General features: G+C 45.5%; 1 protein-coding gene across 1 annotated transcript in view; it reads left to right on the top strand.

The window, feature by feature from the left end:
* Nucleotides 1–26230, top strand: part of LOC115025287 (uncharacterized) — a 72837-nt gene that overhangs the window by 37270 nt on the left and 9337 nt on the right. The window contains 1 exon segment of the mRNA XM_029457384.1: nt 20598–20749. Within this exon segment, the coding sequence (XP_029313244.1) occupies nt 20598–20749 (152 nt within the window).

Genomic DNA, 26230 nt, shown 5'->3' on the forward strand with positions numbered 1-26230 from the left:
ACTTTACGACCCTACTGCCGGGAAATCACATTCATCACACCATTCTTGTAAATGTTTTAAACTGTCAGAGCCATATTTTGAAAGCATGAGATCAACAATGCGCCCCTGTGGCCCTTCAACTGGTTTACTCCCTTCGGTTAAAGCCAGTTTTTCTCCAATACACATTTATCAGAGAATGTGTAGGGCAGTTCGGTCAATGCACTTTCTTTTCCGATATGAAATCCTGCAACTTTATAGTTTGGTTGTGGTTTCAGTGTCATCAGCAGCAGTTCTGGTCGTGGACACTAGCTGCAGGCCTGATGGTGTTGGAATGTCTTCTAATGGTGACTCCTTGCTTGTCTCTAGCTTGTTAATTTGCATCCCAAATGTGATGTGCAATTTGTGCATGCTTTCCACCCACCAGCCATACTTTCAGCCTATTTTTTCTGTTGTTCTCATGGGACCAGATTTACTGTAGCTTTCAGAAAAAGGACCCTCCACTCAGGACTTTGTATGGCTGTGAAATGCAAAGCTGGGAGCGGCACATTCTGTGGAGGCACGATCTGCCTCGTCGAAATGGCATCACATTAGCTTTATTGTGACTACCAGTTGTTGTCATGCAGCTTTGTCAGTCAGTGTGTGTGTGTGTGTGTGTGTGTGTGTGTTGAGCTGTGGTTTTAACTTGGAAAGGATGGAGTGTGTACATTCCAGAAGGGGGAGGGTTAAGATGTACGGTAGAGTGGGAGGAGGGTTAGATATAGCACTGAATAATCCCACTGGAACATTAGCAAGTGTTTTTCTCAGTAGAAGGTGGACGAACAAGCATATGTGCTGCATGCTGTTTTATTTAAACACATTAGACACACATGTAATGACATGTGTGTTGTGATATGGTGTATATACGGATGTGTCCATGACCAAATGCTGTTTCTTATTTCTGAAGGTTTCTGTGCAGCTACAGTTTCTCTTTCTTTCACATAAACCCATAGAAACACAGACGTGGACACACACACACACACACACACACACACACACACACAGCAGCCTTTATCTCCTCTCAGCACCTTGTAAACCTTTAGAACTTTAAACTACTCATCTAATCTACCAACAGTACATGGACCTGAACCCTGTGTTTTAATCTATGGCAGGAAGTAGTAATCCTGCAATCCATCAGCTCTGTCCCAGAAGGGACGAGGCCTCGTCAGAATTACATCATTATTGGTCTTTGGTTCAAACATTTCTTGATAAGCGACCTCTTGTAGCCATGAGAAGGAGGACTGAAGTGTGTCAGAAGCAAAGGCAGAAGTAGCGTGATGTTATAATGGCACCATAAACCCGAGGTAGTGGAGGTAGAGGAGGTAGAGGAGGTACTGGAGGTAGTGGAGGTAGAGGAGGTAGAGGAGGTACTGGATGTAGAGGAGGTAGAGGAGGATATAGTGGAGGTAGAGGAGGATATAGTGGAGGTAGAGGAGGTAGAGGAGGTAGTGGAGGTAGAAGATGTAGTGGAGGTATAGGAGGTAGAGGAGCGATATATTGGAGGTAGAGGATGTAGTGGAGGTATAGGAGGTAGTAGGAGGATATAGGAGGTAGCGGAGTAGTGGGGTAGAGGATGTAGTGGAGGTCTAGAGGTAGAGGAGGATATAGGAGTGAGGTAGGGAGGTAGTGAGGTATGAGGATTGTAGTGGAGGTATAGTGGGGTAAGAGGATGTAGTGGAGGTAGAGGCTGTATGGGTAGAGGAGGTAGAGGAGGTATAGGAGGTAGGTAGAGGATGTAGTGGATGTAGAGGATGTAGTGGAGGTATAGGAGGTAGAGGAGGATATAGTGAGGTAGAGGAGGTAGTGGAGGTAGAGGATGTAGTGGAGGTATAAGGTAGTTAGAGGAGGTATAGTGGAGGTAGTAGGAGGTGAGGTTTAGTAGTGGAGGTATAGGAGGTAGAGGAGGTATAGTGGAGGGGTAGAGGAGGATATAGTGGAGGTAGAGCAGTATAGGAGGGGAGGAGTGTGAGTAGAGGTAGGACTATGTGGAGGTAGAGCAGTAGAGAGGTAGAGGAGGTACTGGAGGTAGAGGTAGAGGATGTGGAGGAGGATATAGTGGAGGTAGAGGAGGATATAGTGGAGGTAGTGGAGGTAGAGGAGAATATAGTGGAGGTAGAGGATGTAGAGGAGGATATAGTGGAGGTACTGGAGGTAGAGGATGTGGAGGAGGATATAGTGGAGGTAGAGGAGGTAGAGGATGTGGAGGAGGATATAGTGGAGGTAGAGGAGGTAGAGGATGTGGAGGAGGATATAGAGGAGGTAGAGGTAGAGGAGGTAGAGGTAAAGGATGTAGTGGAGGTAGAGGAGGTAGAGGAGGGTTGGGTACATCAGACACCACTGTTCACATCTGTCAATGCTGGTTGTCCTTTAACCACTATCAGGATCTTTCCTTAATGCTAACCAAGTAGTTTTAAGCGTTTAGCATTCTTGAAACAAACTAGTTTGAACAATTTGTCATCCGAGCACATCTAAATGAAAAGGTGTCTACATACGTTCCAAATGGCAACGCTCGAAGTTCCAGAAATTGGCGGAAAGTTGGTGGGGGGGGGAGCTTATCAAATGCTGTTAGTTGATCCAACACTTTGTTTGATGCAGACTCATGCCCTTGGGTGCCTAAAGGTAACTAAACATTACTTAGCGTGGTTGTGGAAAATAAAACCCTCAAATGATTTAATCCTGCCAGATGATGTCGACCTGCCGATATGTGCGTTAGATAACAATAAACTTTTATTGGCACTGACCAGATATTTGTTCGTTTAGTTTGGAAGAGTTGTTGGTCAAGATACATCTAGCCTACCTAAATTCTTGTTTGTGTTGTTTCTGCCCTTGACAGACAGCACAGGGAGTGAAGGGGGGTTTGGGGTGGAGATTTCCACCGATGGAGATTAGAAGAAAGGTTTAATCTGATTTAGGTTGGAGGACTTTTCTTCTCCCCTTAAGGGGGGGTTCAGTGAAAAGTCCCTCCATTTAGTGCTGGCAAAGTGACAGGAGGACATCTGTGTCCTGCCCCTGTGACAGATAGGAATACACACACACACACACACACACACACACACAGACACAGACACAGACACACACACTTTGCCCGATAAGTGAATTTTTTAGTGGTCTTTTATCATTCCGGGCTAAGAGTCAAGGAAATGACCCTTTATCCTTTCAAATAGTTGCAGTCAATCCCAGTGACCCATATTGAATTTAAATGGGGACCAAACAATGTATAAACTTTATTTATTCTATTGGCAACAAGAAGCAGCTGCACAATGATCAACAGATCTCCTCCTCTGCTTCCCATCACTGGATCCAATACATACTGCACAGCTTGGCTTCCCAACGGTAATTGTCGTGTCCAGTCGCAGCAGAAAGTGACTCAGCAAAACTTATTTGCAAGTCTTTGAAAAAGAGAAAAGCTCTTTTGGCATTTCAGCTCATTCTGGTGCAAATGGACCATTTATAAATGAATAAATAACCAAACTTAACTTATTTTCAGGACCCAAGTTTGCAACGGCTCATGATTGCAATTCCGCTCAGCATCTGAATCTTTTCCCTTTCTGTAACCTGCACGATGATTTTAATGTAGGAATAAAATGAATGGCTACTAAGTAGGAACAACTGAACCCAGGCTTTTTCAGATGTTGGATTCTGGCTTCTGTGCACCGGGGATTTGTCGTGTTGAAACGGCGAAGGGACAAACACAAACTGTTGACACAAAAGTACACTTCAGTATCTGGACATATATCTGTATCTGGCGATATAGTATAAGTAGGTTTCAATCCTGAACCTTTAGTCTATTATCTCAGCCCATTTAACATCACAGTATGATGCTGATTAGCAATGGTACATCCCGTCCCCTATAGGGCTTTGTCACCAAACCACCATCACTCATGTAACTTCCTCCTCTTGCTGCACGGCCCCACTGACAATACAATTTGTCAAAACTGATGCAGTGCCCCTTCAAAATGTGCCGATTGCTCGGCCTCCAATATCGCTGGAGAACCGCTCATCCAAAGAGCTTCACACATGACACTGCGCTTCCTTGGGTCTTGACCAATACACCCGCGTAATGTGAAGTCGATCGGATGAACGGTTGTAGAGAAAATCAAGGGACGGACATATAGACATTCATTTTATTGACATGTTACTATGACGATGCCACAGAGGTAATGTGTGTACACATGTCTGTGACTGGCACATGCTTGTGTGTGGGCCTGTAAGTTAAAGCAAGGCCAGCTGGCAACTTGGCAGCACGCTGTGCCACCCAAATACACACACACACACACACACACACTGCCAAATGTCCTCATGTGTGGGGAAAGAAACTGAGGGTGGAGGGAGGAATGTCTGAAAGCATCCATCACACAAAATCTGGGAAATAGGTCGCTGTGGAACAGGCATTCGGCCCGAGGCCTCTTGTGTTCTACCTCTGCTGAAGTTACTTAGTTGAGACGGGAGCAGGGAAACAAAGAACACAACTCCTGCAATTGTTTTCTTAGTTGCATCCATGTGTTGACTACACTGTGTGTCAGCAGTCTGCAGATGTGTGTGTAGAACAGACTACAGATTGCAGATCATTGAATATTGTTAAAAATCAAACCAGATCAGATTTTAAAATGGAGTTTAAAAAACAAATCCAATTTGATAATATGCTATTGAACCTCAACCCCTTGACATTACACACACTATCACCCTAAAGACCAATGAGAATCCATATTGTACAATATTTTCCTTCCAGTGTCTGACGATGATTAATATAATGTTGAACTCGTCAAAGCAGGAGGACGATCTAAAGTGCTGGGAGCAATTATGTCTGCTTAATGGCATTGTTGTCTCCGAACAGCCCATTACGTCACGTCAGAGGAGCACGGTGCGCTCCATAAAAGAGATGGGAAGCAGTGGTGGTCGTTTAGGGGCACATGATGTCATGCAGCAACTGAAGTGCGAGGTTTTTCCACAAATCAATACTCGCCAGTGTTTCTTCTTACAATGGTGATGAATTAAACGGTGAATTTGAACTGAAATATTGGTGTTTAGTTTACATTTGAGGAATTATTAATCTATTGAGTGTATCATAATGTGCTATTCATGATGTTATTCATAATGTCCATGATTTATGATGATTATCCAGTGTACTTCTGCTTCTCCGTTTGTGTCGGGACTGTAAGTGCATGTGCTTGGTGGTGTCTGTGCAGTAATGCCAGTGATCCTGCGTGGTTGTATGTTCAGAGTGTGTCATCATATGCCACATAATGAGCCGCCTTGGTTTGTCTAATACCTGCAGAGCTAATGACATCATCCCAGCAGAGCCTACTAACACGTGAAAGGTAACACGGCGACCATAGTTAACATTATACCTGCGAAACATCCGCATGTTAACATTGTGATCCTTTAGTCGGGCGTGGCAGAACACTCGTAGTCTTGTTGTGAGTTTATTCTCAAAACATTGCATTTGTATCAGCTGTTAAGTTTAAATCATTGTAGTATTGGTAGTAGTATAGTATACAGTAGCGTTTAGTATGATGCTGCCTCAACAGCCTCCCTGTTGCTGGCTTGGCAGCACCCGGACTACACGTAAAGCTAAATCTCTTTGTTTGTTGGAGGAAGAGGAGAGGATGAAGGAAAGATTGCCTCGCCGTCTCTGCTCTCTCATTGGCAGGCGGATAGTGAGAAGTCACTTTAAATAGATTTCCTCTGATGGCAAAGCATGCAGGCCCGGGCTGAGAAGAACTGAGGCTGAAACTCTCTTGTTCTCGTTCTTTCTCTCTCTGCGAATCTTCATCCCATCCGCCGCTCTCGCTCGCTCCTGCTCGCGCTCGCTCCTGCTCGCGCTCGCTTTCGTTGCGTTGGGGTGAGTGGGTTTGGCACGAGGTTTGATGGGGAAGCTGCCTACACGCTGAGTGGATTGACAGGTAGGCAGAGTGACAGCACAGAGAGGATCATGGGTGTTCGGGACGATGGAGGGAGACAAATAAATAAGAAGTCAACAAAAGTCTATCGCTGCCACTGGATCAGATCAGATCAGATGGTCCTTTTGCAAAGCCACGCCTGATTTAAAAGCAGACATGAAGGCCTCTTCTTTGGCAATGTCCCTCTTTTTTCTATGTGAAGGACAAAACCGTCTCAGTCTCAACACATTTACTAGTTTGTCTGTAAGAAGTATTCACTAGGAGCAGTAATGTGTTATATTTCTAGATCCCAACAGTCTTGTCTACAACATCGTGCCGATACGTCTGAACAAGTCAAGCAACATCTCCCCATGTGCTCTAACACCAGAGAGGCGTAAGAGCTGCAGTTTACACCTTGTAATTGGTGTTCAAGAGGTTTCTATTCCATGTATTAACACAGAAAACCAGACTTCTACATTGTGGTTCAAGGCAAATCAAGCTCTAGTGGAATCTAACCGTGTTGTCCACCGAAGCAAACTGAGAAACACAGGATTCAAGATCCCACAACTTTGGAAACGGTTGTGGTTTGGCAGGATGCTCGAGCATACATGACCCAACACGAACATCCCGGCTGCTTCCATAAATAACTCTACATACACATGCTGTAGTTTAGGGCTCTATTGCCCCTCGCTATGTTAATGCTCTTGCATGTCTTATTACATTTCCGGAGGGAGAATACCCTTTTGGTGTTCTAACTAGACGGTATACCCTTCTCCCTCGTGCCTCCTTGTAGATTATTGAATGTCTTTCCTATGGGATCAGATTTAGTTCTTGTTTCTCTGTAACACTCACTGTCTTCCTTCGTGCTCTCAGGCACATGTTCAGTTCTTCCACTGCCTTATGTCTGTCCCATCCTCTGAGCTGAGTCATCTGTCAATCAACATCTTGTTGATTCTTAGTCACTTATTTTGGGTCCCATTGCCTTCTGCTTCATTTATAATTACACAGATGGGATAATATCCTAAGGCACATCTAGTTTGTCATCTATATCTCCGTTCAGATCGGTCCAGCTCAGATTCCCTGTGCCTCTTCCTGTTTGTATTTCTTGTCCTTAGCTGCCCTCCAGACCTTGTTTCAGTTCTAATGCCTGCTTCAGTTACGGGAGTATTGATAGACCATAAACTTTGCTTTATTACTTGTCTTGGGTCAGCTGACGTGGCTGACTTCTCAAGAAGTACAGATTGATGTCAGTAACGCTCTCAGCTATTGAATGTTTTTGCTTTCTGCCAGCCACAAGGGAAGCTGCTGCTGCATTCTTTCTCAAGTTTTCAGTAATGTGCTCCCCCCTCTCTGCTCAATCTGTTAGACCTCCTCTGCAGACCCCAGGGATAGGCTTATCTTATCACAGCTTCATAGCTGCTTAGGCCCACCACCCTATAATGATAAGTAACATCTATTCAATTGTCTTCCCAAGCTGTGCCAATAGGCTTTCCATACTGCCACTCTACCAGCGAATGTTAAAGGCCGACGTATAACAAACAAGATTGTACTAAGTGACATCTGACAACATCTAAATGCAAATGTTAAGAAAGGCAAGTAGCTGAGATACAATCAGTCTTACAAATAGTTACTGTCTGGAAACTTTCAGACAGTCTCTCCTCAAAGTCATTGGTGTTGCACTCGAAAGGAGTTGTGTGAGGAATGAAAAAAGACAGGTGGAGAGAGAATTTGAAACTGTGCCTCACACCTTCACACACCTGGGCCATCACAGCACAAAGTGTCAATCAGCAGATTACGCACACTACCAACAGGGTTACAGGGGATCCGTTTAATGTTGGCCGTGTGCTGGTGCTCCGTCACAAAGCTCTATAGTCTTCTAAACATTTCATCTGTAATGTCCTAAAAGCAGAAGGCAGCCTTTGAGAATGCTGGGTATGCAAGATAAGACCCTGGTGCTGTCAGACTCAACACAATCACACCTTAAGGTGCTGACCCTTGAGCCAGGAGTCACTGGTTTTTCCCAAGGAGAAAGTGTTTGTCTGATTGGTTGTTAGTGTGTTGCCATTGCCTTTTTGTTTGTGGCTCAATGTCACAACTCATAGAAGCTTGGCTAGAGAGTCTTCTGTCGTAGACTGAACTCCACTGATGATCAGTTTAACAGCGGTCACGGTCGGTTAAGGCTTCATCAGCAACATAAGTTATAACGTCTTTAATTGATGCAGCCTGGAAGGAAAGTGAGAACACTCTTCTTCATGACTTTCCAATTTGCTGCTTCATTTCCATGTTGGTTCTGTAATGTCCTAATAAAACCAATATGAGAAAACAGCAGAGACCAACATCTATTACTAACAGATGGAAGAAGCCAGCGATGTCACAGTTTCCTGAAAAGAGCTTTTGTCTACCTTTCCTTCCTCCTCTTGTCCTTCACTCGCCCATCCCCCCTCTTCCACTCCTCATCTTCGTCCCAGCCTCCCCCACTTCTCTGATAACAATGCAGGCGAAGGTGTGCAGCTGCAGTAAGAGGTGGAATGTCGAGGTGTTTTACAGAACTGTGTGGATCTGTGTGTATGTCACCTTCCACTTAGGAGCAGTAGTGTGTTTGTGTCCTTCTACTGTGCATCTGGCTTTCCTATAATGCCCATGTATGGCATAGAGCCAGAGGAAAAACTGAGCTCAGCATGGCACTTCCTTGCACGCACCACTCTATACCCCCCCCCCCCCCCCCCCCCCCTTCCTCCTATCGTCCCCACTCATTCTTTCACTCTGTCATATCTCTTCACTTCACTCGGTCAGAGCCTGGAAGTCCTCATCAGAGAAGATCAGTCCTCACTCCTCCGTGTGGAGCACAGTGATGGCAGGCTGTAAACTTTGTGTGCCATCTATCTACATTAGTCTAGATTATAGACGTGTGTCCCCTGGATTTACTGTACATCATATTTCAGATGCTCTTAATTCCTCACATTGTTTTCGAAAGGTTGCTGCTTCCTATGCACAGCTGAACATTCATGTAAAGTATATCTGGGATGCTGTGTGTGTTTCCATGTTCGGGTACTTGCATCATTCTCTTCTTATATAGAAGTCATTTGGATTTGGACATCATATTGATCGTATAACAAACAGGAAAATAGATTGTGTGTGTGTGTGTGTGTGTGTGCGTGTGTGTGTGTGTGTGTGTGTGTGCCAGCTGATGTGAAGGTTATTAAGTCTCTAAACACTTGCTATAAAAACATTAAACATTAATGTAGCAACAACAGAACGGATGTGAACATGCTGTGTAGTAATTGGGCGCAGGCCAGCATTACGCTTCTACTCTTCACACGTCTCTAGTTGATGATTGTGAATCAACAAACTTGCAATCCATGATTTACTGCATTTTAGATGAAAGACATCATGTAATAAAAGAAATCAACCATCGAGCTGAGTACAGGGTGAAACACACACACACACTGTAGTTGCACATGATGACCTGTTAGATAACTAACAATCTGATTCTGGATGAGCCTCACATGTTGGGTTTACATCTGAGATATCACAACTCTAATGATGGGCTTGTTTCCTACTGTTTACTAAATAACTCTATTGTGCTCCAAGTGTTCCTGCAGGGCAGACTCTAAATATAATGCCAGTCTCAGATGTTTTGCTACAAATCTAGTGCAGCAGCATCTTGTCTGTCCTCCAAGACGTTGGTACTGGAAGTAATCCGGTTCAGTTTGTAGCCGCAGTAGAACTGAGCGATCACGTTTGATTGGTTACACGCAGGTGACCAGTTCATCAATTCATCGGATATTGTTTGACGGCGATTTTAGAGTTTTATTCATCTCTATAAACAGATATACAATCATACATCAATGTCGTCTCTCAACTCAGACTCCATTCTCAAGTTGCTAATCAGACCGTAACCAATGACTGCCGCTCAGAAGAGATTGCTAAACTGGAACCTTCGAGATATTAGCCGTTGCCCCCGGAGGCTAAATCGTCGTCGGACCGTTAGCAGCTAGGTTCTGAGATTGGTCCTAATGGAGCAGCTGGTCTCATAAAGAAGTGAGGGATGTAAGAGAGGACGCTGTGTACAGTGTATGAACCAATGAAGAGATCAGCTGTGTGTTTGGAAAGCTGATCTGCTTCAGTAGATCATGTCATTCACTGGCTGTAACTACTCCTCTGGCTGGTTAATCCCAGTGCACACACACACACACACACACACACACACACACACATGGATAAAATCCGCTCCGCCCAGATCACCTGCCACGTATACATGCAAATACATAAATGTTTCATGTGGTCGTCCTTGTGTAAATGTGTTGTGATGTAAACGACAGCAGCAGCAGCCATGATGCTGGTGAATTCTCTGGGCAGATGATATAACATTTGACTACGTTGGTTTGAGCACCGAGCATCCCCCCTACAAACCTCCCCACCTGTGCTCGGTGTTGGTGCGGAACAAGCAGTCGAGTGCAACAGCCCAATCCCAATGGAGCCAGGTCTCTGCAAGATGTGGGCACAACACTCTCTGATCTCCCATTGCTGGGCCAGCCCGAGTCCTATTCCATTAATTCCACCTTCCTGCAACCGGACATCAGCCAGGAGCAGGCTTGGTAGTGGATCAGCCATCGGTCCAAGCCAGCACAGCTCTAATGCCCGCTCTCTCCCCTCTCTTCCCCGGGCGGTCACATCGCCCTCGTGACACTTTGTCTGGTCGGGTGGTCGGTCACTGCATCGGTCCACACCTCATAATCTGAAAAGATATCAAAGTGTCTAACTGCCTTAAATAAGAAGTTGTTGTTGTATATACTGGAAAGTACTTTTCAACCCTGTGATGCACGACGCCTGTGTTCTGCATGTTGACACATTCTGCTCACTGAATTCCACAAGAGCACTCTACACTAAAGCTGGGCTGGATGAGTCGGGGCCCTCGGGGTAGGAGACAGTCAAAGGGTCATCCCAAGCCCCCCGTTTCCCACCAGTCCAACTGCCCCCGACTGGATTTCTCATGGCTGACTGTTCAGGGGGGGGGGGGCACTTCTGGAGGACAAATTGTTCCACTGTTACTATTTATATAATCAATAATAACACAACAGAGACTTCCTCTCCACCGAACACATCTGTGTGTGTGTGTGTGTGTGTGTGTGTGTGTGTGTGTGTGTGTGTGGACCAGATTAATAGATCTTCAGAAGAATAACTTAGTTATAAGTTATACATTTGCAAGTTATGATCTCATTTACTGGGATACCGTCTCAGCTGGTCTCTGGATTATTGATTATCTGACGATGATAAATGTTAAAGATTTATATTATAAAGATTTTTTAGGTAGGTGAACAGAATTAGTCTGGTTGGCGTGGGATTATTGGATGGATTATTCCTGTGGCTGATTCGTAGGTTTGTATGTACGCTGCAGTTCAGAAGTGTTATTGAGGTTTTTCTACTTTCCTTCAATATCGTCTATTTAAACAGATACAAACTGAATAATTCAGAAAGTTAATGTACTATTCAGAGCGTGAGCTGCTTCCTGTCACTGGGCCGGACGTCTTTGCAGTGGAGATGATGGAAATCCTCTCATTTTCTAATGTTTTGTTGCTCCTCACTTCCTGAAACGGAGGATTATGATTTGTATCGGAGCGAAATTAGAACTCAATTCAAGGCAACGTTCTCCCAAGTAGAGGGATATAAACATGGGGGGTTGGCTAATCAGTGCTCTGTGAGTTAAAGAGATGCTCTCAGTGCTCCTCTGTTTATATGCGTGAGCTTCCACCTCCTGGTGTGAGACATGCAGTGAGACCTGGACATCATCACTTGTCAGCCTTATCATAAACTAGCCGGTGCTCTCAGTGACGGACTGCAGGGAAATAAACCCGCAACTCTTCTCCTCCAAGAATGATGAACCCCAGACATCACTATGTTTAAATGTTAGATGAAGTCTTTGAAGTTCTGCAGTTAAAGCTGAGATGCAGCGAGCGGACGAGTGTTTACTTCCCGTCGATGCTTGTAGGAAATAGTGAACCGTGTGTCAACAACGAGGAAGCAGGAAGCGGTGTGTTCCTCTCTCCTCGGAAAGGAAAGCAGCTCTGACTTTGAGTTAAACAAACTGTCTGTGTTGTGTAATGTACGGTAGATTTATATCTGAGAGTTTGAAATGTTTAGCTTGGAGAGTAGCGTCGGCTTTTCCAACCGCTACGAAAACAAGACCAACATCAGTGATGCAACATCACAGGAAACAAACGCCCATTGATGAAGCACACAATGATTCATGGTGGCGTTCACAGATTCCCGTGTCTCTTTTAAAGGATTTTGCGTCGTACACTTTGTGAGAGAGCAGAAACATGGAAACTTTGTGCGATGTAACAGCGCTCCAGTAAACGCTACATCTACTCCCTTACACATTCAGTTGTTGACACTGATCGTAAACAAACTCCATGTCTGATGTGTCGTCTGTGCTACTGAACCGCATCACATTACACGCTTCTCCAGTGTACACACAGCGTCTTTGCATGTGACACTGTTGAGATTCAGATCCCTGGCGTTCTGATCCGGTACACTTTGCATATCAAACTGCTGATTTCACACAGCTATCAGATGAACTGCCATTGTTTTCTTTCTGGCTCGACGAAGACATGATTTCTCTAGATTCCCCAATAGTGTCTTTTTTTATTGTCCTGGAGCAGAGATGTCACAGGGTGGAGAAGCCATGTGGAGGTGGAGTTAGCATTCACATCAGCAATGTAGTGAATCCAGAACCTCCGGGCGAGGTTTACAGGATCAGCTGCCCACGCTCACCGCAGCCATGTACGGGCAGCAGCTCGCTCGCTGTCCAGCAAAGGAAGTGATGTAGTCGAGAAACAAGAGAGCGTGACACGAGAGGAATTCAGCCGTGACTGACGGATGTTTATGAAGCTGTGCAGTGGTGCCGTGCCCGAGCCCCCCCGACACATTATGATGGTTTAACATCCTCTGATATGTCCTGGTGAACCTGCTGTAGGATTCACCTTTGAGACACTGGCATTATGTCTGTTCCCCGTTTGAAGTGTGTTTCTAAGTTCGTACAAGTCCATCAGAAATCAAAAGGAAACTCTAATGAGGCGGAACATGCTGACACAAATGCTTCTCCGCCGCTCTGCATTTGTCATTCTGTTGTTATCGGCAGAAAATGAGGCCGTCTCTCCGTCTTCACACGACCACCCAGATTGTCTTTATCATATTTTATTGTCAGCATTTTCACGGCGTGCCCGCTGCGTCAGGGGCCCTCCTCTGCAGACCCAGAGTGAATGCTTAATGCTTGGATCATAATCTGACCTTTGCAGCCGTGTTTGTGCATCTTTGGCTCAGTGAAGACCCACAGGGAATCCACAGATTGTCCCTGAATCATGAGCTAAATGTAAAAGCTTAACATAACGCAGCGTGCACAAAAACTAAAGGCAGACGGGACGTGATCACTAGTATTTCCATGGGTTACCTCGAGTGCAACAACGACACCTTTTAATAAGTAATGGTAATATGAGATTTACCCATGTCATGTCAACATCAGGCATTAGGAGCCTCACCAGGGAAATGACCACACTGGCTGTTTAAATGCTTCAAATGACTTGCATTGTAATGTTCCTGCAAAGCCTCCTGAGGATGCACAAATAACGACCGTCCTCTCTGTCGGCGAGTGTGTTGTGTGCAGCGGCTCGGGGCCCAGGACAGATTTCCCTGCGGGACAATAAAGTATATCTTATCTTAAAAGGCTCCGTCAGAGTTTAACCTCTGTAGGGTCCTTCCCTTATCAGAGTGTTGCGATCACATGTGGGTCTTTAGTCTACCTGGCTATCATGAGACGTGATTAGAGTCAGGCATGTCCCGGTGTGAATGGGACTATAAGTGGGGAGGAATGTCACGACGGCATTTCAAATGGCTGATAAGTTGTTTGTTAAGCTTTTAGGGATGAATCCATGTTGTCAGCATCCTACAACAGTAAGTTGAAACGTAGGCACTTCCTGCAATATATTTCATATCCTTTTATATTTCCTCATCATTCAAAAATAGTTCATCCCAAACTGTGCAACAATATGTCGACGCAGCTCTTCAGCCTTCTGGGTCGCATGAAACTGGAGCTGGTGTTTAATAAGAGGATACACTTTGTGTATTAAAAACCACTTTATTTATGTCGTATTTGTCGTCTTGAAAGCTGCAGTTATATAAAGTAAACTCAGATTGTCTGGTCTGACTGGCTCCCTCTCATGTCTAAATAAAAGCACCTCCGGCTGAGCTCAGTATAGACTGAAGACACACAACTCCCCCCATTATGTGACTCTTTCATCTGTGCTCTTGTATCACAAATGATTCCACAGTACATGGACCTTCAAGGAGTGACGAAGCATTCTGCTTCAGAATAACTTTTGTTATTTTCAGAGTATTACAAAGACGCACAGCATTACTTTATGTTTTCCCTTTTCGCAGACGACAGTAGGCGTTTAGCATTGAGACCACATGATGTATACTTTCCTCCAGTAGCTTCATACCTGTCAACACAGCAGAGTGTGTGTGTGTGTGTGTTTCCTCTCCTCTCACCTGCCTCTGTCATCCCCCCTCAGGCCCGGCTGGCTGAATTCTTCCAAACACAAATCACTCCTTGAATTTCAATAAGAACCACTGGGATACATTCAGTCAGGCTTCTGTACTGCACCATATGGTAATAGAGCTGCAGCTATAACAATGTAACTTCTTATTGTTCTTCTAAAGGGACCAAACCTATACATGCAAGTGTGTGTGTGTGTGTGTGTGTGTGTGTGTGTGTATCCCAGTTTTGGTTCCTATATTCAGTGCACACAGTGAAGCCAGATAAGATCACAGTGGTGTGTGTGTGTGTGTGTGTGTGTGTGTGTGTGTGTGTGTGTGTGTGTGTGTGTGTGTGTGTGTGTGGCTCCATTACAAAAAGTAATTTTGGTGCAGATCAATACACACACAGAGAAGCTGGTGCCTGTTCTGCTGAGCCGCATCGATTCCTCTCTCTGATGTGAGCAGCCACAACACACAACCTATTAACTGTCCTGCAGCCGGCCAGACATCTCCCCAAAAACACAATGAATAAGCTATAGCACTGTCCCGGCGCCATGGAGTCCTTCAGTTCCTGTAGTATTACCAACCGGATCACAAAGTTCCTACAGCAACACATTGTGTAAATGATGGCGCTTGTTAAGTGACAGATTACCGTTGTGTGTTATGCACGTGTGCTTTTAACCCGACTGTGGAGACATTAATCACACTGCCTGTGTTTCTCTCACCATTTGCATCAAAACAATGCATCCCTTCTTCTTCGTTGGGACTCTGACACGAGAGGCTGCTGTAACGTCGAGGTTGTTTTCTTTTGATCATGACTGTGATTGTGTCCTCAGTACTGCGCCTGAACCTGAGCGGACCGTAAGCATAAAGGAGACAGATAATATAGGATCAGGGTCAAAGCTAATATATTTCTCTCAAATGCCTGGACGTGCCTGGAACACCTCCACAGGCACGTCCAGCTGGGAGGAGATAAGTGGTAGACGATGGATGGATGGATGGATGGATGGATGGAAAAAGAAAAACAATCTGCGGTACATTTAAAAAGTTATTTTTTATCAATATTGTTCTGACAGAACTTGCTCAGAGTGTCCAGTAGACATGTGTGTGTGTGTGTGTGTGTGTGGCTCAGTCACCAGCAGTGTGTGGACGGTGTGTGATCCCAGCCTCATCATTAATTCAGCATCTCCTACAACTGTTGCAGGATTCAGGAAGGTGCATGGACTTTAGAAATGCTTCCCAGCAGCAGCACTGCTGGTAAAGGTTTTTGGTCTTGAAGGATCCTGCAGCGGCAGAATTAACCAGTTCCCCTCGTGGTGTTGTCTGCTTTTGGTTTTCATTCAGTCCTTGCTGTTTCACTGATGGTGTGGAACCACAGCGGTCACATTGGTATCATGATAATGTCATACAACACTCACCTCTCTAAGGGGGGGGGGGGGGGTGTACCAGCAGAGATCTTAAGATGTTGGATGGTGTGTGACTTGAAGACTCGGGTTAGATGTTCTGACAGTCCAGCCATGTGAGAGAGTCCCGCTGGAAACCTTCTGGTGTCTGTTGTCCTGGTCTCATGTAGTGGTACCATTCTCATCCTCTCCTTCCATCCATCCTCCTCCTCCTCACTGATGAGACATCGTGCTCTGTGTAGGAGGGTCTTCTCCACTGCGCTGCCGTGTTGTAAGTGGTGGTTATAGACGCTTTAAATGGGCATTTTCTGTACACTGTGGCCTTTATCTCTAAAGGTATTAACACTTATGTCACTGAGCTCTGTACGTCCACTGAGAAGCTGCAGAACAGAAGGTAGTTAAGCTAAAGGGTTCGGCTATATGTGCATTATTGGGAAAGTAAGTTTTGATCCTTCCTTCAATCAATGCACACGGCTGAGAAGCTCTCCAAGGTCAGTCTGGTTTCTGTGTGTGCAGATTTTGCTGCAGAGCTTTGCTTTCTTTCTTCCCTCCGTCTGTACACAGTTGCTCTACCTGCTGACTCTCGCGCTACACACATTCATCACATTTTCACACTTAATGCGCCGTCTTTATTGTCCTATTCTAAACGCTGACTTGCTCGGCCATGTGTACAGTTTCATACCAAGGCACATGGAAGGGCAAGGTGCGGGACAAATAGATTTTTATTATTGGATTTTGTCCACATTGGCGCAGGTGGGTTTTAATGCACAGCAGTGTCCCAGTGGAGAGCTGAACTTAAGCTGTAACATCTTTAAAACACCCCCCCCCCCATCCATTAGCTGAGGCCTGAGATTAAAACCCTGAGGTATCAAAGAAAGAAGCTTCTTCCCCTTTTCAACTCTCTTTATTTAAAGAGAGGGCAAAAGTTCATCTATGAGTGTGTGTGTGTGTGTGTGTGTGTGTGTGTGTGTGTGTGTGTGTGTGTGTGTGTGTGTGTGTGTGTGTGTGAGTATGTCTAGACTGCCCACTGAGCTGTAGGGAAGTGTCAGCTGGGATGCTGGCCGGCGGACGATTCTGTCACCTTGAAGGAGCGTTTGGCAAGGTGCCCGACTCCAATCCGTCACTTCCTGTAACAGAGCAGAGGGTTGTGGTCGTGTCACATCTAACGCTTTACCCAGTTTCCTACTGAACTGCTTCCTAAACATATATGTCATGTATCCTGTAGTTCATGGTGAAAACAGCTCAGCAGTGTGTTGCGTTCAATGTGGTCTTAAAGGGTCATTCTGGTTTATTACGAAGTATCACAACCTTGATAGTTTTGTCTGAAAGCAGTCGCACAATCGGATTATTAAAAACATTTTATTTGTGGGTCAAACTCGCATCGAAAACACCTGCAGTGTTTCTAATAATCCCTCATTGCACAGGCTGTGTGCACACAACTACAGTACGTCTGTATCATAATACATTGTGGCATTATTTTAAATGGTATGTCGGACAAACATTAGTTGTCATAAATGATCCTTTAAGGATCTTTTAGATGATGGACACGAGACGCCATGAACTGGCACCACGTATTCGCCCCAGCTGAGGATTTGACATTTGTTTTCAGAGACTCATAAACAAGCGGTAGTTGGCCTGTTTTCTGAAAAGATCCCTCTGATCTATGATGCAACATTGCCACAGCTGTTTTGCTGCTCCTGTCTGAAACAGCATCACTGTGGATTGGGACTGTTCCCGGGATGTGACTCTACATGTGCAGCGTGTGCCAGACGACACTGATAACACTGGTAAACATGCAGCCCACATCCACTGCCTGTTTTAAGAAGAAGAAAAGCAAAACACTGAGTAATGTGCAAACTAGAAAGATCATTTGGACTATGCTAAGCTAAGCTAACCAGGTCCTGACTCCAGCTGCTTTACACACAGACATAACCTTGATATCGTTCTTCTTCTCTTCTCCACTGCATGTTGAACTATTGCATTTAACAAACTGCCATGTTTGTGTTCATGATAAGAAGCAACAGTGTGGCTCATTACTGTGTTTTTAATCGTTCTTGGATAACAATGGATCTGTATGACACAGAGGAATATGGAATAAACACACACAACTTGTTAGGATACATTGTTGGTTGAACTCTGCAAACAGGAATTGTTGACGAGAAGAAACCTCATTTATCTCTCAAGGTACAGCTACTAAAACAAGAAGAAGTTTTTAAAGTACTTTGTTCTAATAGCCTCGTGAGCTCCCCCCCCCTCTCCCTCCGTCTCCCTCGTCCCAAACGGTTGAGGGCAGCCAGTCGTACGAAGCTGTAGACACGTGCCACACACACACACACACATCTAATGGAAAAGCAAGCATTACGCTTGAACTCCTCGCCCGACCACACACACACGCGCGCGCACACACGCGCACACACACGCGCACACACACACTCATGGCAGTGAGTATTGAATGTTTTCTTTGCAGGCAAATTTGATTCAGGAATATGGCTGACCCACATCCAGAGGCTCAGGGTGATTAAATGCTACAGTCCGAACACACTCTACCACGCTTTGCCTCAGCTTCCTCGGGTTACACACTAACACACACAAAACCCGTTTAAATCATTGTTCTGTTCTGTGATCCCATCAGCATCCCAGTTAAAACACACACACACACACACACACACACACACACACACACACACACACACACACATTTCTCAAGGACAGGCTGATCAGCCAAGCGAGATGCAAACAGTGAGCAGTACAGTTTAGTTCTCCCCGCTGTGAGGCGTGTGTGAAGCTGCGGCTGTTCAATAGGTGACACCGACTGAGTCTTCTCTCGTCACCGTTACATGCCACCGTATGTTTCTGTTTTCTATTCATCGGATAGTTTGGTTGTCCCATCGACATGGCCGGACATTACTGAATAAATAACGAGAAATACAATATTAAAGCAAGATCAGCAATACCTTAGAAGTGGAAGTAATATTTGAACCATGTCTGTATGGAAAGCAAATGACTGTTTGTCTTTACTGTATTTAATAGCTATGTGAATATGAGTATTGGGAAACAAACATCTCCAGGTGAGGAAGAGCGAACAGCTGTGCTCAGCCTTAACAGATAATGTTGTGATAGAATTGTTCAGCAGCAGTCCAGTCTACGAAGGACAACTGGTCCATACGGGCTCTGCATGTCTGCATTTAACTAGTTGCAATTTCTTTGGGGGATTTTGCTCCATAAAGTGCAGAAGTGTACAATATGGCAGGTTCTGCAGCAGAGCCTTCTCTTGTGGAGCTGTGCAACACACTCTAGTCGACCTTGAGTGTGAGATTTGAGTACACACGGAAGTCCCGGTTGGTCTCTGAGCATATGATGAAGCTGCCATGTACGTCTGCTGTGTGCATTCAGCAGTGCACTAACACAATGCATGTACACAATCTTGCACTTCTGCAAGTGTTCCCGTTACTTCTGCCACTGCTGTGTGAGAGCTCCCAGTGTAGAGCAGCACCTTGTTGGATAATGCATGTTGTGTCCCTGCTTTCACCCCTCCATCCTGCTGTAAGCCAGACTGCAGGAGCTCTCTGCACATGAATAAAGGCCAGTCGATACCTGGAGCTCCTCCATCTCTACAGCACCAGCGGTCAGGGTGTCCTACACTGCCCCCATGAGGGCACAACCTGCAACTTCCACGCTCCAAAGGAAGGCAGTGTTACATTACAGTGTTATATGATGTGTAAGATGCTGCTGTGTATATTCACAAGAGGTAAATACCTTCAGTAAAATCCCACTTTTAACACAACACCCTCGAAACCGCCTTTTATTGTGCATTGTGTAATCGTTCTCTCCCATCATATCCGTCTCTCTCTGTCTCCACGGTGATTTGTCACCGCAGATGCATCTTCCCTGGCAACAGCTGTAGGCGAGACAGCCGAGGGTGACGCTCACATGAGGTGTGACAGAAAGTGTATTTTTAGCGCCTCAGCCAGGTAGCCACAAACACTTCAGAGGATGTTTCTGTGATGGGGAAACAAGACTCCTTTGTTAAAACCTCGTGTTGTGGAGTGAGGCTGCTGGTGGGGGATCTCCACAGAGTCCTTAGGATAATGTTTCATTTAATGACTTCACGTATATAATTTACATTTGTAACTTGAAATAATCATTTGAAAACGGTTCCAGCCTAGAAGTAAGGAACTTAAAATGTTGTTTGTTTCCCAAACCAGTCAGTCTGCTTCATAACTGTTTTATTGTTTCATAACTTGCTTTATTGGAATTTAACCACAAACCACAGTTCCCAAATTATGCTGCTCAGTCCTTGGCAGTTTCAGGAGGAAGGTTGTGGATCGAGTGACGCAGCAAGGAGATGTGTGTGATTGATGATCGTCTGTTTTCTACTTTTTAAACTATTTAGGAATCATTTCTACATAGTAATACTTTAAGTCATTTTAAAGCACTGTCCAGAGGATGGGAGGATGTCGGAGCCGTTGTTAGAGGGTTCTTTGCTCTGGTTATTTAGTGGCACAGTAACATGCAGTCCTTGGGGAGTCCAGCGCTTCACTGTGGAACAGTTTCTGTCCCATATTACTGGGACTCTCCTCTTCAACTATAATTAGTATTACATTCTTGTATATGAACATATGTATGGCATTCTTTATTGATTTGCTCTGTTGAAGAAACTAGTTAACCCCCTCCCTGCAGTTTTAGGCTGGATCATAAACTCAACACATTTGTTCAGTTATTCACACTAATCTAATGTCTTCCTGTCTGTCCCTCCCTGTCTCAGCGGTGGTTGTTCCTGACGGGGCGTCAGAGAGGGCGGGACACAGGGACGAGCTGGGCAGCGAAGAGGATCTGCTGTATGAAGAGTTTCGCAGTTCTGGACATCGTTTTGGACATCCGGGAGGAGGCGGTGGAGAGCAGCTGGCCATCAATGAGGTAGGCAATGTGGAGATGTCGTCTCGACCAGCAAATTATGGATTTCACCAGCACCATGGTTAGAAGCGTCATGGTTGGAAGCGCCATGGTTGGAAGCGCCATGGTCAGAAGGGCCATGGTAAGAAGCACCATGGTTAGAAGCACCATGGTTAGAAGGGCCATGGTTAGAAGCGCCATGGTTAGAAGCGTCATGGTTAGAAGCGCCATGGTTAGAAGGGACATGGTAAGAAGCACCATGGTTAGAAGCGCCATGGTTAGAAGCGCCATGGTCAGAAGGGACATGGTAAGAAGCACCATAGTTAGAAGCACCATGGTTAGAAGCATCATGGTTAGAAGCGTCATGGTCAGAAGGGCCATGGTTAGAAGCGCCATGGTTAGAAGCGCCATGGTTAGAAGCGTCATGGTTAGAAGCGCCATGGTTAGAAGGGACATGGTAAGAAGCACCATGGTTAGAAGCGCCATGGTTAGAAGCGCCATGGTCAGAAGGGACATGGTAAGAAGCACCATAGTTAGAAGCACCATGGTTAGAAGCATCATGGTTAGAAGCGTCATGGTCAGAAGGGCCATGGTTAGAAGCGCCATGGTTAGAAGCGCCATGGTTAGAAGCGCCATGGTCAGAAGGGCCATGGTTAGAAGTGTCATGGTTAGAAGCATCATGGTTAGAAGTGCCATGGTTAGAAGCGCCATGGTCAGAAGGGCCATGGTTAGAAGCACCATGGTTAGAAGCGTCATGGTTAGAAGCATCATGGTTAGAAGCACCATTGTTAGAAGCACCATTGTTAGAAGCATCATGGTTAGAAGCGCCATGGTTAGATTAGAAGCGCCATGTTTAGAAGCACCATGGTTGGCACAGATGAATATAATTATTATGTAGTGTATCGTCCTGATGGCATAAGTATTTGCGTGTGCCATAGTGTCTTTTTTGTTTCTTCCACTGGGGGGCCCCCATCGTAAAATATTTTTATCAGTGGCTTTAAAATAGTTAAAGTTTAAGCTGAGGTTAAGATGGATATAAAAACCAAAATGATCATTTTTATTTTACACTAAATGCAGCAACACATCGCAGTATAACATCTCTGCCATTGTTTATGAATGAGTTCATGTCCTCTGTTATTGGGCTGGTTCAGCCTCCCTGGACGCCGTCGTCCTGCTGGTTGTCAGAGTTTAAAGGGAATGAAAGAAAATGTTTCAGTGGTTCAAACCTTATACATCTCTTATCTCTGTAGCCATATTCAAAAGACAGCCTGCCGAGTGTTTTAATAATATAAAGCAGTGTGTCATTAAACCCCCACTATCCTTCCTTGGAATATATTTATATTATAACACCAGTTTCACGGTTACTCTCAGCTGACAGAAGATGCAAATGCAGTAGCAAGTGAAACAGAGCAAAGGACTAGAAGTGTCTCCTCTTACCTCTTGGATAAAGATGGAGGCAAAACACAAGCTTGGAGGTTGCTGGGTTATTTGGTTGTCATGGATACCTGCTCTGGATTCTGCTGCTGCACGAGCTCAGCAAAATGTGATTTACTCAGCTGATGCATGAACTCAACAGCACCTCAGTGACTCTTCGTAATCACAACAAAAGTCTCGCTGTGTGACACTTGATGAAGCAAGGGCGTAATTACCACTGCAGACTTTTCAAAACCCTGTTTTTGTGTGTCCCTCAGTTCTATAGTTTCAGGTTGAGCTTCTTACTGAACAATGCTTTTATATGAGCAATTACTACATCCAATCAAAATGGAGCTGCACAATGAGTGGTTATCTTCTTCTCATGAGTATCAGACGGACCAGTGTTTTGCTGCCATCCTGTGGGTCACTGATGTCTTTTATATAGGAACAGAAGGAGTTAAAATATGTGCGTCAACAACAAATGCTGCTTTGTGGTCTCTGGCAGAAGAGCAAGACTCTAATGGAGACTCAAAGGTTTGGTGAGATGGCTGTGAAGAGATTGTGTGTGTGTGTGTGTGTGTGTGTGTGTGTGTGTGCGCGCTCAGGTTATAGCTTCTGCACTGTGAAGATCTTTTCAGAATCAGAATCAGAATCAGAATTTGGTTTATTGCCAAGCAGGTTTTCACATACAAGGAATTTTCTTTGTGTAATGGTGCAAACATAAACACAGGAGAAATTTAAAAATAAGAGCAAATACAGAATAATATGAAATATAGAAAGAAGAATGTAATGAAAAATATGTACAGTATATCTCTGTTATATATCATAGTAAACTCAATATATTTGGCTTTTTGGTTGCACAGAACTGACCATTTGAATACAGTCTCGGGCTCTGGGAGATACTGTCGGCCATTTTTCATTATTTTCTTTCATCGTTCAGTTTCTTGTTGTATTGGCTTCACATTGAAATGAATGAGAATATCATGTTGTGGTTATTCCAGCTGCATATTGATGTCGGGTCCAGGGAGAAGTGAAAACAAAGGCTCACTGACTTCCCTAAGTCAGTTGCTGCATGCTAATTAGCGAAAACCCAGGTAGAATAATCATGGGAAATGATACTGCTAATCCACCTGTAATAGCTTTACTCTCAGGGTGATGTGATAGAGGGGCATTAAGGGAAATGAGCTACATAATAAACCTAACCCTCTGCTGAAATGAATGACACGCCCACCAGAAAGACTGCATCCCCCCCCCCCCCCCCAGGTCTGTCCACCGCACATTATGCAAGGCTGCTGGACCCGACGGTGTGCTATGGGAGTGTGAAGACCAGCAGAAAGATGTGCTCCCTGAGCAAGGTGGTCGACCCTTCATGCTTCAAACCATCATCATCATCCCAATGTCAAAAAAGTCAACAGCATCTTTTTGCCTCAATGACTACCGCCCTGTAGAACTCACACTAATCCCAATGAAGTGCTTCAAGAAGCTAGTCATCAAATCATCAAGGCCCCCACCTCACTTGACCCACTTCCAGTAAGCATATCGCCTGCACAGGCCCACAAGCAATGCCATTTCCTCTGCCCTCCACCTCGCCCTGTCACAACTAGATAACAAAGAAACCCATGAGACAATGCTGTTCATTCATTCAGTTCAGCATTCAACACAATCATTCCCCAGAAGCTGTTATGGAAGTTGGGCCTCCTGGGCCTGAACACCTCCCTTTGTAACTGGATCCTGGACTTTCTCACAGGGCAACCCTAAACCCACGCTCAGCACTGGCGCCCCCCCAGGGATGTGTTCTCAGCCCACTGTTCACATTCATGACCCACAACTACTCCGCCAAATACAACTCCAATTATAATGTCAGTTTCGCGGATGACGCAAAACTGGTGGACCTTATCGGCAACAACAATGAGAAATGGGCATACAGAGGTGAGGTGGAGCGGCTGGCTCTCGTGTCAAGATAACAAAATGTCTCGTCGATGAGACAAAAGAGAGGACAATTGAATTCAGGAAGGCCCACCACCCTCTTCTCATGAACAGATCTTGCATTGACCAAGTAAGGAGCACTACGTTTCTTGGTGTGCACATTGCTGATGACCTCAACTGGTCATGCAACTGCACCCCCCCCTCACCAAGAAGGCACAACAGCTTCTCCACGGCCTCCGCCATCTGAAGAGAGCCAGACCACCCCCATCCATCCTGTCCACCTTCTACAGAGAAACCATAGATGGTGGCTTGACCGGCTGCATCACTGTCTGGTGATATGGTGACATATATATATATATATATATATATATAGGTCTACAGAGGAAAGTGAAGTCAGCAGAGTCCATCATTAGGACATCTCTCCCCTCGAGGGACCCCATTGGGGCGTGAGGACTGATACCTAGAGAGGAGCCAGTTCACCTACTGGGCAATGCCGAGAGGTGCTCTTGAGCAAGGGTCCGAACCCCTGACTTCTTAGTGCGGCTACTATGTGGCAGCCCCATTCCCCTGACATCTCTCCACTAATGCATGTCTGTAGGTCATGTGTGTAATGAATACACATGTTGTGAATGTTCATTGTTTTTGTTTTGCACTGGGACCAGGAGGAACACAGTTCTGTTGTTCCCATGTACTGCTCTCTCTCTCTTATCTTATTTATAATTTACTTTGTATCTATTATTTTTCTTCTTGTGTACTACTACTCAACTTTCATATCAATCTGTTATGTGCTAGACACATTATATTTAATGTGTATAATGTGAATGCAGCAAATAGCACTCAACCTGAACACACACACACACACACACACACACACACACACACACACACACACACACACACACACACACACACACACACAGTTTCCCTTGAGATCCGTCCATTATTCTGCATGGTCTCCACTGTTCCCCTCCCTCTGTCGCTCTCATCCCAACACCCCCCCCACCCAGACAGGGGTTGCTATGGCCCTGCCTCAACTACTCTGGTATCCAGGATACGGTGACACACTCTGCATCCTGATTGGCTGCCAGTTATGCAAGGGTGGGCACACAAAAAAGGAAGGGAACGAAGGGGAAAAAAAGAAAAGAGGTTGATCCTGGTTGTTAGATGGATGTCTGAGGCAGCACAGCTCCAGGCAGAGCACCGAGCACCATTTTAGCAGGAGCGCTTAACGGAGAGAAAACGTGGGCAGGGACGGAGGAAAAACAGACCGGAGGAAGAACAAATGGCCGGTTTGTTTAAGAGCTAGAAAATGACTGAGCATATGTAGGCTAGAGTGAGAGAACAACGGCCTGGACACCAAGGGGACAGAGGAAGGAAAAGACGAGGAGGCATGAGCACGAACGGGAGAGATGCAGCATCCCGTCCTCCGTCTTTTATCCTGACATCCTGACCGAGGAAGAGAGAAGAGGAGCCGTAAGGAAGAGAAAGACTGAACCGGTGGAATATAGAAGGTAGAAAGGCAGGGGAGGTGCCTGTTCTTCAAAAAAGGAGAAAGGGAGTAAAGGAGGACTGGGGGTTAGGGAGGGGGGGCTGGGGTGCTCAGCACGTAACACACAAGTAGCTTCATAGCTCACAGATTCACTTACACGCTGACACAGAAAGGCACCCAGCCTCTTCTGGCAAGCCGGTGCAACGCTGGCCATCGGCAAAGTGGCAGGAGAACCAGAGGAGGTGACTGGCGGAGCAGAGCGGAGGAGGAAAGCAGCACTAGAGAGCAGCGACAGAAACAGTCGAGGAGGAGGACGAGGTGACGCGGTGTGGTGTGGCGGCTCGGCGCTGAGGGAGAGACGAAGGGGGAGGGGCAGCGGTGCTGAGGAGGAGGAAGAGGAGGAAGCCAGGGGACTGATGGCTCGCGGCAGCGGCTCGGGGAGGTGGAGCAGGCAGAGGTTGGGATTCTTCACCACCATGCTGCGCTGCAACCTCCCCCCAGAGACCCAGAAGGTGGTGGTGTTCCTCATCATGATGCTACTTATCGTCATCAATGTGGTCCTCATGTTCCTGCTGGCCTTCCAGTAGAACACACACACACACACAGACCAACACACTCTCACACACACACACACACACACACACACACACACATTCATTCTAGATTAAAGAAAAGAT

Source organism: Cottoperca gobio, chromosome 20, assembly GCF_900634415.1.
Source record: "Cottoperca gobio chromosome 20, fCotGob3.1, whole genome shotgun sequence".
In the NCBI taxonomy this organism is placed as follows: Eukaryota; Metazoa; Chordata; class Actinopteri; order Perciformes; family Bovichtidae; genus Cottoperca; species Cottoperca gobio.